The following is a 12,500-nucleotide window of genomic DNA, read 5'->3' on the forward strand; positions in this document are numbered from 1 at the left end:
GAGATGATGGATGGATATGTTTGATAAGGAGATGGATGGATGTGTTGGATAAGGAGGTGGATGGATGTGTTGGATGGATATGTTGGATAAGGAGATGGATGGCTAGACAGACAAACAGACGCACAGAGACAAGACAGAGAGAGTGAATGACAGACAGTCATTCCGTTCAGAATATCAGTTCAGTTGAGGATGTGGAGGCAGTTGAGGACATGTGGAGGCAGTTGAGGACGTGTGGAGGCAGTTGAGGACGTGGAGGCAGTTGAGGACATGTGGGGGTGGTTGAGGACATGTGGAGGCAGGAGCATAGCTGGTGTAAACACACTGCTTCTGTTGGGACAAAATCCATGAATTATACCATCAACCGTCTCCACCGTTCTTTCCATGTGGTATTGTGTAAGCTGTGTGAACACAACATTAACCGGGACACTTCCGGTGTGGGGAGATGGCGGCGCGAGCTCACGTTTGTGGCGGCCTCACCCAGTGCTGACTATGCAGTGTCTTTGTGCACATCTGCATCTAAGTTTGTGTGAAGTTTTTTATTTTGTTGGTCTGTTTTTTGGGGGTTTTTTGTGTGTAATGGCTGGGAGAGCTGGCGTTGGATCAGCTGAGAGAGCTTCCGGCCCTTCCCGGAGCTGTACGGCCCTGCCCGGAGCTGGAGCCGTACCTGAGAAGAAACACCGAGGCAGTCTGGCAGTTGCCTCGCCTAGCGCGCCTGCGTTTGTGTCGTCGTGTGGAGTGCGGGGAGGTGTGTCGAAGGCGTCTGGCTGGGAGAGCTGGCGCTGGATCGGCTGAGGGAGCCTGGTCTTCTGCGGCTGATGGGCCCGGGGACCACGGCCCTGCCTGGAGCTGTGCCTGGGGAGGAAACACCGAGGGCGGTCTGACAGGAAGCGGGGCAGGCTAAGCTAACTGCTAGCCCGTGCAGACCAGCCGTTCCGATGTCATCCATGCTGGTAGAGCCGGCCCAAGGCTTAAGCGAACTAAGCGGTCGCTTAGGGCCCCCCGCGCCAGCAGGGGGCCCCCAAGAGCGCTTGAAATGTCAAACGCGACAGGTTGATAAATGCATATATTTTTCTGCGTGTGATACATCACATCAGTAGTAATCACCACAAAACAAAAACTAAATATTTTGATATTATGTTAACAGACTGACAAATTAATGCTACTGGTTTAATCATTAGGATATTTTCTGAACCATTAGCACACCTTTGAACACCATTGTTTTCCAGAACGTTTTTATTCATCTACATATTCTTTAATCTTTATCCTTATATTGTTAGATGTTAGAAGTTCCTCTGTTCATTGTATGACATTATTTAAGTTTCTATTTAATTTATTTGATCTTGTCTGTTTTTGCATTTGCATTTTATGTAGGAAAATAATTTATTTCTTTGTTTCTGTTCTGCACTTTTGCACAGTTCAAAAGCAATTAAAATAGTTAACTTGTTCAGTACATGCATTGTCTGCTGGTTTATTTTAAGACGATCAAGCATGGACATAATACATAATATTGTGGATGGGTACTCTGCTGATCTCGAGCTCCTTATAATTCAGTGCAGGCCCTTTTACCTGCCCAGGGAGCTAACGGCCATTACCATCGCCGCTGTATACATCCCCCCCACATGCTAATGCTGAGGTAGCACTTGAACAGATACAATGTGCCATCAGCAGACAACAGACCAAACACCCGGACAATGCCTTTATCATAGGTGGTGTTTTTAATCAGGCTAACCTCAGGGCTGTATTGCCCAAATTCCATCAGCATGTCTCCTGCCCCACTAGGGGACAAAACACCCTGGACCATCTCTATACAAACATTAAGGACTCATACAAAGCTACTCCCTGCCCCCACCTGGGGCATTCTGACCACCTCTGCCTGTTCCTGGTCCCAGCCTACAAACCCTTAATAAAATGGGTCAAGCCAGCAGTAAAGACAATCACTGTCCGTCCAGAAGGAGCAGTCTCTGAACTCCAGGACTGTTTTGACAACACAGACTGGAGTATTTTTGCACATTCAGCTACCCATGGCTCCCATATAGACATTAATGAACAGACATCTGCCATACTAGCCTACATTAACTTTTGCACTGAGAGTGTCACAACAACAAAAAAAACAATCTGCGCCTTTCCAAACCAGAAATCCTGGATGACCGGTGAGGTCCGGCAGCTGCTGAAAGTCCGGGATACAGCGTTCAAGTCAGGTAACTGTGAGGCCTACAGCGCAGCCAGATCCAACCTCAAAAAGAACACCAGAACAGCCAAACATAAATATTCCATACGAATAGAGGACCACTTTCACAATAACTCTGATCCTCGGCGAATGTGGCAAGGAATTCAGTCTATCACAGACAACAAAAGCTCCAATAGCGGTCCCACTGTCCATGATGCCTCCCTGCCAGATAAGCTAAATAATTTCTATGCCCGCTTCGACAAGGACAACACTAACCCAGCCACAAAAATCCCCAGCCACCCAGAAAACCAGGTGCTCACTCTATTGACTGCAGAGGTCAGAGAGTCATTGTGCAGAGTGAACACACGGAAGGCTGCCGTACCAGACGGCATACCGGGTTGGGTCCTCCGGGAATGTGCCGACCAGCTGGCTTAGGTCTTCACAACTATATTCAACCTCTCACTGTCCCAATCCATAGTCCCGGCATGCTTTAAGATCACCTCTATCATTCCTATCCCCAAGAAACCAACATCCACATGTCTGAATGACTACCGACCCATAGCACTCACCCCCATTGCCATGAAGTGCTTTGAGAGACTGGTTCTGGCTCACATCAAAAACATTATCTCCCCATATTTGACCCACATCAGTTCGCCTACCGCCCCAAAAAGTCTACTGAGGATGCCAATGCCACTGCCCTGCACTTTGCTCTGACCCACCTTGAACTTAACACATACATCCGGATGCTGTTTATAGATTACAGCTCTGCCTTCAACACCATCACCCCCACCAAACTAACCACCACACTCCTCTCCCTTGGCCTCAACCCTCCCTCTGTAACTGGACCCTGGACTTCCTGACCAACAGACCTCAGTCTGTTAGGTTAGGTGACCACACCTCCTCCACCCTGACCCTCAGCACAGGTGCCCCTCAAGGCTGTGTTCTGAGCCCCCTCCTTTTCTCCCTCTTTACCCACGACTGTCTGCCAACTCACCCTTCAAATGTTATAGTTAAGTTTGCATATGACACCACAGTCATTGGCCGTATCACCAACAATGATGAGACGGCCTACAGGGACGAGATTCAGCACCTCACATCATGGTGTACTACCAACAATCTTGTCCTCAATGTGAAGAAGAAGAAGAAGGAGCTGATTGTGGACTTCAGGAGGTCTAGAAGCTGCAGCCACTCCCCCATACACACCAATGGGGTGGAAGTGGAGCGTGTTTCCGGCTTTAAATTCCTTGGAGTCCACATCAGCGAGGAACTTTCCTGGACATTAAACACCCAGGTCCTTGTGAAAAAGGCCCAACAATGCCTGCATTTCCCGAGGAGGCAGGGAGCGCCCGTCTACCCCCCAAAATTCTCACCAACTTCTACCACTGCGTCATAGAGAGCATCCTGACCAGCTGCACCTCAGTAGACCAGAAAGCTCTGCAGCGGATCGTCAAGGCGGCCCAGCACATCACCGGTACCCAGCTCCCAGCCATAAAAGACATTTATCACAAACGCTGCCTTCGAAGGGGTCTCAGCATCAGCAGAGACCCCTCCCCCAACCACGGACTGTTCTCCCCCCTGCGCTCTGGGAGGCGCTACAGGAGCCTCAGAGCCCGCACTACCAGGCTCAAAAACAGCTTCTTTCCACAAGCTGTTGCCCACCTGAACCTGGCTACCGACTGAACGTCTGTAGATATTTTTAAATATTTTGTACTCCAGCTCTTTTTTAACTTATTTCTAGCTTTTGGTCTTCATGTGTGTGTATCTTATACTGCGTTTGCTGTGTTTGTCTTGCACTGTTTGGTGAAGCCACAGCCCTCATTTCATTTTTAACATGTGCCTGCACATTGTTTTTAATCACAATACATTGAACTGAATTGAATTGAATTGTTTAGCGTGGGGGGAGGGGGGGCCCAAATCAAATTCTGCTTCGGGCTCCATAAAGCCTTGGGCCGGCTCTGGGCTGTTCGTTCTCCTGGACATAGGATTTTTTTTGGACTGTGTTGCTCTGCGTGGACTGTGTTGTTAACAGTTTGTGTTTTGTTTGTTCTCTTTGTGTACACAAGTACATGATAGAAACGACAATAAATTGTCCCTGATTCCATTGCACGTTGCCCATCTTGGGAGAGAGATCCCTCCTCTTGCTCTCCCTGAGGTTTCTCCCTATTTCTTCCCCCTGTTAAAGGGTTTTTTAGGGAGCTGTTCCTTATCCGATGCGAGGGTCTAAGGACAGGATGTTGTGTTGCTGTAACGTCCCCCTGAGGCTAGTTTGTAATTTGTGATATTGGGCTATACAAATAAAACTGACTTGACTCAGTACAGAGGATGAGAAAGAGAGCGAGAGAGAAAACGACAGGTCCAGAAGCTGCGAGAGAGGGAGCGCAAGAAAGAGAGGGCAGGGATGTGTGAAAGCCCAACAAAGGAACGGGGTGAGAAAGAGATCGAGTAGCGAGACAAGAGTGAGAAACTGCCAGCGGGGAGAGGGAGCCCAAAAAAAAAAAAAAATCAGGGACCGTCTCCCTGTTCCTCACAGAAACAGCAGCTCGCCTCACATGAGCAGCGTCTCACGAGGTGAGACTTCCCACGCTCATTAACGGGCTCATTAAGCCGCCCGATCGCCGGCCTCCCCCAGCATGGAGGGCCGGCTTAGCACAAATCACAGCCCAGCGGCTCCTCCACGGCCGATCTGCTATATTTAGGGGTGTGTGTGTGTGTGTGTGGTTGGATTTAAATAACCCTTCCTTCAATCAGAAGGATGGCGGGGAGGTTACTCCCGTTCTCCTGGCAGAAAGGACGGATTCAGCGTGTGAGGCGGCGCCGCACCCCCGCCACCTTCGTGCGGGCCTTCCGCAGCCAGAAGGCTTTTAATTTTTATTTTATCATTTGATTTTATCATCAGTGAAAGCCACCATCTTTCTTTTCTCTTCAAAACGCCGGACTCCAACCAGTCCCCGTACTTTAATTAAGTCCTGGATACGAGAACGCAGCGACCCGGTTCAGACTTCCAAGACTTTCAGCCTCGGAAGGAAACACGTGGATGGATTCAACTTTGAACATTCTGTAGAATTAAATATTTAAAGTTAAACATTAAATATTTAACTTTCCTTGTCAAAAACGCCCCCGTACATACTATGATTGGTAGGCGTCTGGGTAGCGTGGCGGTGTATTCCGTTGTCTACCAACACAGAGATCACCGGTTCGAGTCCCTGTGTTACCTCCAGCTTGGTCGGGCGTCCCTACAGACCAGTGGCGGCTGGTGCTAAGAATTGTGGGGGGGGGGGGGCAATCTACCTTGGTGCAGCACACCTAACAGCTGCTTTCATGTCCACACAGTCACAGAGTTGTTAAGAAGGACAGTGTAGCCTATAGATTTTATCAGGGGTCGTAGACGGTGGATGATTGACAGTCGAGACGAGGCGTGGTGGTGGGTGTGAACATGATTGACAGCCACGAGAATTGTCCAATCACATTAGATCACAAAACATTAAAACAATACCAGGTAGCTTTTTTCTTAATCTCCTAAATAAGAGTGGACTGGTGATGTTACAGTCAAATTCCTGAAACCAGGTTAACGGACTTGGCACCTCGAGCCGGACCACACGCCTCCTGCAGCAGGACGACTTCAGTAGTTCTACTTTCCTTTTCCTCCGAGGGAAAAGTGCTTATGGGATCAGTTGAGAGTCGGCCTGCACCTCAGCTGGTAGCTTTCACAAGTTCACCTCAAGACAAAGCGGAAGTGGCAGCAGTCACAACAAACCTCGCCACCACCTGACCTCCTGACCCCTGACCTCCACCCATCTGCAGGACTGCATTGTGTCTGAGCAAACAGAGTCGTGTTCACCATCTCTGAAACGGAAAGACCGACATTTTGACATTAATCTGAAGTAAAACCCTTTTTTGACAGTTTGGGCCTGAAAAATGATGTTTTTTTGTAACCCCGAGGATGACCTTTGACCCAATTACTGCCAAAAGTTAATGAGGTCATTGAGGGTCCATCATTCATCTTTCCTGAACATTTCATGTCCTCTGCTGTGGCTGTTTCCATAAAGTTGTTGGCAGACAAATAAACACAAAACACCAAACGCCTCGGCCCTCGGGTGGGCTGGTAGGAGCTGGGGCAGCATGCTCTGTAGATACCCTGCACCCTACACCCTGCAGACACCCTGCACCCTACACCCTCCATTCTGCACCGTGCAGACACCCTGCACCCTACACCCTGCACTCTGCATCCTGCACCCTGCAGACATACTGCACCCAACAACCTGCACCCTGCAGACATACTGCACCCAACACCCTGCACCCTACACTCTGCATCCTGCACCCTGCAGACATACTGCACCCTACACTCTGCATCCTGCACCCTGCACCCTACAGACATACTGCACCCAACACCCTGCACCCTACACTCTGCATCCTGCACCCTGCAGACATACTGCACCCTACACTCTGCATCCTGCAGACACCCTGCACCTTACAGACACCCTACACCTTGCAGACACCCTGCACCCTGCAGACACCCTACACCCTGCAGACACCCTGCACCCTGCAGACACCCTACACCCTGCAGACACCCCGCACCCTGCAGACACCCTGCACCCTGCAGACACCCTGCACCTTTCAGACACCCTACACCTTGCAGACACCCTGCACCCTGCAGACACCCTTCACCCTGCAGACACCCTGCACCCTATACCTTACATCCTTCAGACACCCTGCACCCTGCAGACATCTTGCACCCTGCAGACATCCTGCACCCTGCAGACACCCTGCACCCTGCAGACATCTTGCACCCTGCAGACATCCTGCACCCTGCAGACACCCTGCACCCTGCAGACATCCTGCACCCTGCCATCCCCACATTCCTCCTTCTGCTTTCCATGCAGCAGGAATTTATGTTCAGCGGCTCCTCCGTGGAACAAAGCCACATCACTTTTCATGGCTTTTACTTTCCAGCTTCAAATGAGAGCGTGCATGTGATCCTTTATGTACAGAGTCTCCTGTTTAAAGCCCCTCATGTATAACGGTAAATACACACTGTAAAATGAAAAATAAACCACTTTACTGGTTTTACATTCCAGTAAAATATATTTCAAAGAACCAAATTTTCCCTCCGACAGTCTGAGTAAAGGCCTGGTACAGCAGACCACCACTTTAAATTTAAATATTGAAATTAAATTCCAATTTGCATACCAACGTGTTTCACAAATGAACAGGTATTTGATATTCTAGACAAATATAAAAATATATACGAATCAAATAAGGGGGGGATGCTTCAAGTGTGGCAAGAATTATGAAAACTCAGATCACCCAGTTTAGTTTGGAAGTGGAAATAAAGCTGAAAATGCTGAAATTTGCCGTTAAAAAAGAAGAAAGTCAGAAATGTAAAATCGTAATGTTCTGCAAAATGGAGATCAGCAACGGCGAGCCCCACGGTCCAGACAGCAAGACCATCAAATAATCTCAGGAATGAGCTTTGTTATTATTAATATTATCAATGTAATTATCATTGTGATAATAATTGGGTTTTTTTTTTGGATTTTTTTTTTCACCCTTTTTCTCCCCAGTTGTATCCAGCCAGGCCCTGTGAGATGGTCTGGTGGCCTGTCCAGGGTGTCTCCCCGCCTGCCACCCAATGACTGCTGGGATAGGCTCCAGCATCCCCACGACCCTGAGAGCAGGATAAGCTGTTTGGATAATGGATGGATGGATGGATGGATGTATTCAGCCACTTTCCCCACTCTTCCAAACCGCCCCGGTCGCTGCTCCACCCCCTCTGCCGATCCGGGGAGGGCTGCAGACTACCACACGCCTCCTCCGATACATGTGGAGTCGCCAGCTGCCTCTTTTCACCTGACAGTGAGGAGTTTCGCCAGGGAGACGTAGTGCTTGGGAGGATCACGCTATTACATCCAGTTCCCCCGAACAGGTGCCCCGACCGACCAGAGGAGGCGCTAGTGCAGCGATCAGGACACATACCCACATCTGGCTTCCCACCCGCAGACACGGCGAATTGTGTCTGTAGGGATGCCCAACCAAGCCGGAGGTAACACGGGGATGCGCTCCAGCGAGCCCCCTGCTGGTAGGCAAGGGAATAGACCGCCGTGGTCCAGACACCCCGTCATGATCATTCGCATTAACAAGTCTTTCGGTGGCCAACTTTTCTGCCAAGTGTTTCTGAAAATGGATCTTAATGTTTCTAGTGGGGCGGTGGCGCAGTGGTTAGCGCGGTTGCCTCACAGCAAGAAGGCCCTGGGTTCGAGCCCTGGGGTAGTCCAACCTTGGGGGTCGTCCCGGGTCGTCCTCTGTGTGGAGTTTACATGTTCTCCCCGTGTCTGTGTGGGTTTCCTCCGGGTGCTCCAGTTTCCTCCCACAGTCCAAAGACATGAAGGTCAGGTGACTCGGCCGTACTAAATTGTCCCTAGGGTGAGAATGTGTGTGTGTGTGTGTGTGTGTGTGTGTGTGTGTGTGTGTGTGTATCGGCCCTGTGTGATGGCCTGGCGGCCTGTCCAGGGTGTCTCCCCTCCCGCCGCCCAGTGACTGCTGGGATAGGCTGCAGCATCCCCGCGACCCTGAGAGCAGGATAAGCGGTTCAGATGATGGGTGGATGGGATACTTGTGTTTACGCCCTGATGCCCACCTCACCTCTCCACCTCTCCACCTCTCCCCCTCTCCACCTCCACGCAGACAGGAAAACATGCCGGACACGTCATCGCTACACACTGGCTTACATTCACTGTGACATCTGAGACGTTTTTGACACTACTCGGAACATGAAGTGTGTGACATGTGAACCCCACAGGGCCGCCGTCCTGCAGACTGACCTGAGCGCTGTGTGTGACGCTCTCCGCCTGCCGGGCGCTGAGGGCCGCCAGCGTGTCGCTGGGCCGTCTCTCACAGGGGTCATCAACTCCGGGGCCGCCTGGGAAAACAACCGGCGTGGATTAGTACACAACCGAGTCTGAAAACAACCTTCCTCACCGAACACCGCGAGGCTGGCTTCAGCCAAGAGCACCGCACGTCTTCATCAGGAAACACGGGGTCCTCGTGGTCTCCCCATCATCTTTAAACACACAAACTTTTATAGAGACACAACACACAGCCATAGTTATTCAACATCCACTTACCCCAGTTTTCCTTTTTGGGGGGGGTGGGGGGATTTCCCCCCCCCTTTTTTTCTGCCGAATTGTACTTGGCTAATTACCCCGCTCTTCCGAGCTGCCCCGGTCGCTGCTCCGCCCCCCTCTGCCGATCCGGGGAGGGCTGCAGACTACCACATGCCTCCTCCCATACATGTGGAGTCGCCAGCCGCTTCTTTTCACCTGACAGTGAGGAGTTTCACCGGGGGGACGTTCCCCCTCCCCCCTGAACAGGCGTCCCGACCCACCAGAGGAGGCGCTAGTGCAGCGACCAGGACACATACCCACATCCAGCTTCCCGCCAGGAGACGCGGCCAGTTGTGTCTGTAGGGACGCCCGACCAAGCCGGAGGTAAGACAGGGATTTGAACCAGTGATCCCCCTGCTGGTAGGTAACGGAATAGACTGCCACGCCACCCGGACGCCCCGATTTACATGTTCGTCTTTGGTATGAAGTCCCGGAGGCGTGTTTGAAAGACGCAGCCCAGGGGGCTGATGGGAGTTACTGACCTGGCAGGAGGATTCCCGAGGCGATGCACTCCATGACGCGGCGCAGGGCCTCGCCGGGCCCCAGGGGCCGGCTGCAGGTGGCTATGGCCTTCTCACAGATGAGCTCCAACGGCTGGACAGAGAAACACAACTCAGCTAAATAAATACCACACACACACAGACACACTAATACACATTCTTGTTACTTTTTCTGACCCTCTCCTAACTTGCTGTCACGCGAGGCTCATCATATGTTGACGTACGACATGTGGCGCGTTGGACGTGTAGTCTGATTGGTTAACTGGTTGTCAGACTAAGTTATAAATATACCAGGTTTCATCCAGCCTCGCTGTAGGAAAACACACATGCATATTTATATACACCCAAACAAATAATTCATTTTTGTGCCGTGTGTGTTGTGTATTGTGTGTCTACAGCCGGCTTTCTGCATTCTCACTAAACTGCTGTCAGCCCGTCAACGTGCCGACGCCACCGAGACGACTTCCCGTGTGCCAACAAAGCGGCGCCGATCCCGTTTCCTGTCACCTACCCATCCTTTGAGGGGCTGCCACACGGGCACTTGGTTGCACACGTCTCGGAGGACACGCATAACGATGACGCAGGACTTCAGATCCGTCACCCTCGCCTGCAGGAAGAGACGGGGGGGGGGGGGGGGAGTCAGCTTTACCCACAGTCTGAGCAGCATAACAACAAGCTAGCAGCCCGGGCCGAGTCACAAGCAAGCTGAAAATAAGTACATATGGCACGCTTTAATACCAGGGATATATGTCCTGCAGCATATTTATATATTGCATTATGATGCTGGGTATGTTGGGAGAAGGATGCTGAATATGGAGCTGCTGGGGAAGAGGAGAAGAGGAAGGCCAAAGAGGAGGTTTATGGATGTGGTGAGGGAGGACATGCAGGTGGCTGGTGTGACAGAGGAAGATGCAGAGGACAGGAAGAGATGGAGACGGATGATCCGCTGTGGCGCCCCCTAACGGGAGCAGCCAAAAGTAGTAGTAGTAGTAGTAGTAGTAATAGATATGTCCTGCAGCACACTTGGTAGAGCTCAGCCATCTGGATCTGCAGGGCCTCGGATCCCTTTACATCTCATACCGTTTATGAGTAAAGCGAAACAAAACTCATCTCTGCAACAGGGGTGTAAGACAGTATCGATACACTCGAGTATCGCGATATTATCTTTTGCGATACATTAACGACTCTCAAAACCACCATATCGATTTAATTGTTTACATGTAAAGGTTCGTGACAAACATTTTGTGTTGCGTGTAAACCCACGACCGCTAGATAACAGTGTTGTCAATCTATATTCAGCCATTTGTCTCTTCCACTCAAACCCAACAGCGTAAACTGAGACAGGAAGTAGCATAAGCACAAAGAACACAGGCCTATGACATCACAATATATCGCCTTTCTTACAGTATCGCGATATATCGCGGTATAGTGAATGGTAACCCCTGTATCGTGATACGTATCGCATCGCCAGATCCTCGCCAACACACAGGCCTACTCTGCAATGCTTTAACCTGGAATATTACAGGGCTCTGCCATGTCCCATCAGTCCATCTCACCTCCTTCCTGACTCCTCTTGGAGGGAGATGACCTTCCAAACCCCCTCGGGAGAGAAGGGTTGGGAGTTGTAACGGTAACACGATAACCCAGAGTATTCAAATATAACAACGGCGTCCATTTCCACACCGCCATTAAACACCTGCACCACATCTAGTAAACGACAGGCTAACCGTCTGTCCTTTCACAGCTTTAATAGCGTACACCTGCTCGTTGGGAACTAATGATGACTTTTTGTGTAAATTTTAGGTTTGATCGACCTTCACAACGCACTATAAAAGATGGAAAAACCACTAAACACAAACAGGACAGTGTGCGATGGCCAACGGGGGTAGCAACATGTGTACCTAGCCAAAAAATGGCGTCGTTTTATTCCACGCCGTGTACAAATTGTCATTTAAAGCCGTGATGTCAACGCTTTGATCCCCTTTATGAGCCACCTGGCAGGAAATTCTTTCCTACAACCATCATTCCACACCTCCTGCGGATTAGTGGACAAACAACACAAGATGGCCGTGTAGCTAAGACGGCTCCTCTGGTCCCCTCCAACATATCTTACTTTCATTTTATCATTTATTTGTTTAGATATCCATTTATTTACTTTTAAAGCTGGTAATACAGTATACCCTGGTACTGTCCGGAGACCAGTATACAACAGGGGACACCACTCAACCCAGCAACCCCATCACACCTGTACACGGGGGAGATGACAACAGTACAACCATAAAGCTAGATGCCATGAAAGTAATCGTGAACTGGGGGAATCCGGGTAGCATGACGGTCTATTCTGTTGCCTACCGACACAGGGATCGCTGGTTCGAATCCCCGTGTTACCTCCAGCTTGGTCGGGTGTCCCTAGAGACACAACTGGCCGTGTCTGCAGGTGGGAAGCCAGATGCGGGTATGTCTCCTGGTCGCTGAACTAGCGCCTCCTCTGGTCGGTCGGGGCGCCTGTTCAGAGGGGAGGGGGAACTGGGGCGAATAGCGTGATCCTCCCACGTGCTACATCCCACTGGTGAAACTCCTCACTGTCAGGTGAAAAGAAGCGGCTGGCGACTCCACATGTATCGGAGGAGGCATGTGGTAGTCTGCAGCCCTCCCCGGATCAGCAGATGGGGT

The 12,500-nt window shown here is 50.6% G+C and overlaps 1 protein-coding gene across 1 annotated transcript in view; it reads right to left on the bottom strand.

The window, feature by feature from the left end:
- Positions 1–12,500, bottom strand: part of LOC130113390 (spermatid perinuclear RNA-binding protein-like) — a 117,228-nt gene that overhangs the window by 24,029 nt on the left and 80,699 nt on the right. The window contains 3 exon segments of the mRNA XM_056280983.1: positions 8,986–9,083; positions 9,810–9,921; positions 10,339–10,434. Coding sequence (XP_056136958.1) covers positions 8,986–9,083; positions 9,810–9,921; positions 10,339–10,434 — 306 coding nt within the window.

Source organism: Lampris incognitus, chromosome 1, assembly GCF_029633865.1.
Source record: "Lampris incognitus isolate fLamInc1 chromosome 1, fLamInc1.hap2, whole genome shotgun sequence".
Lineage (NCBI taxonomy): Eukaryota > Metazoa > Chordata > Actinopteri > Lampriformes > Lampridae > Lampris > Lampris incognitus.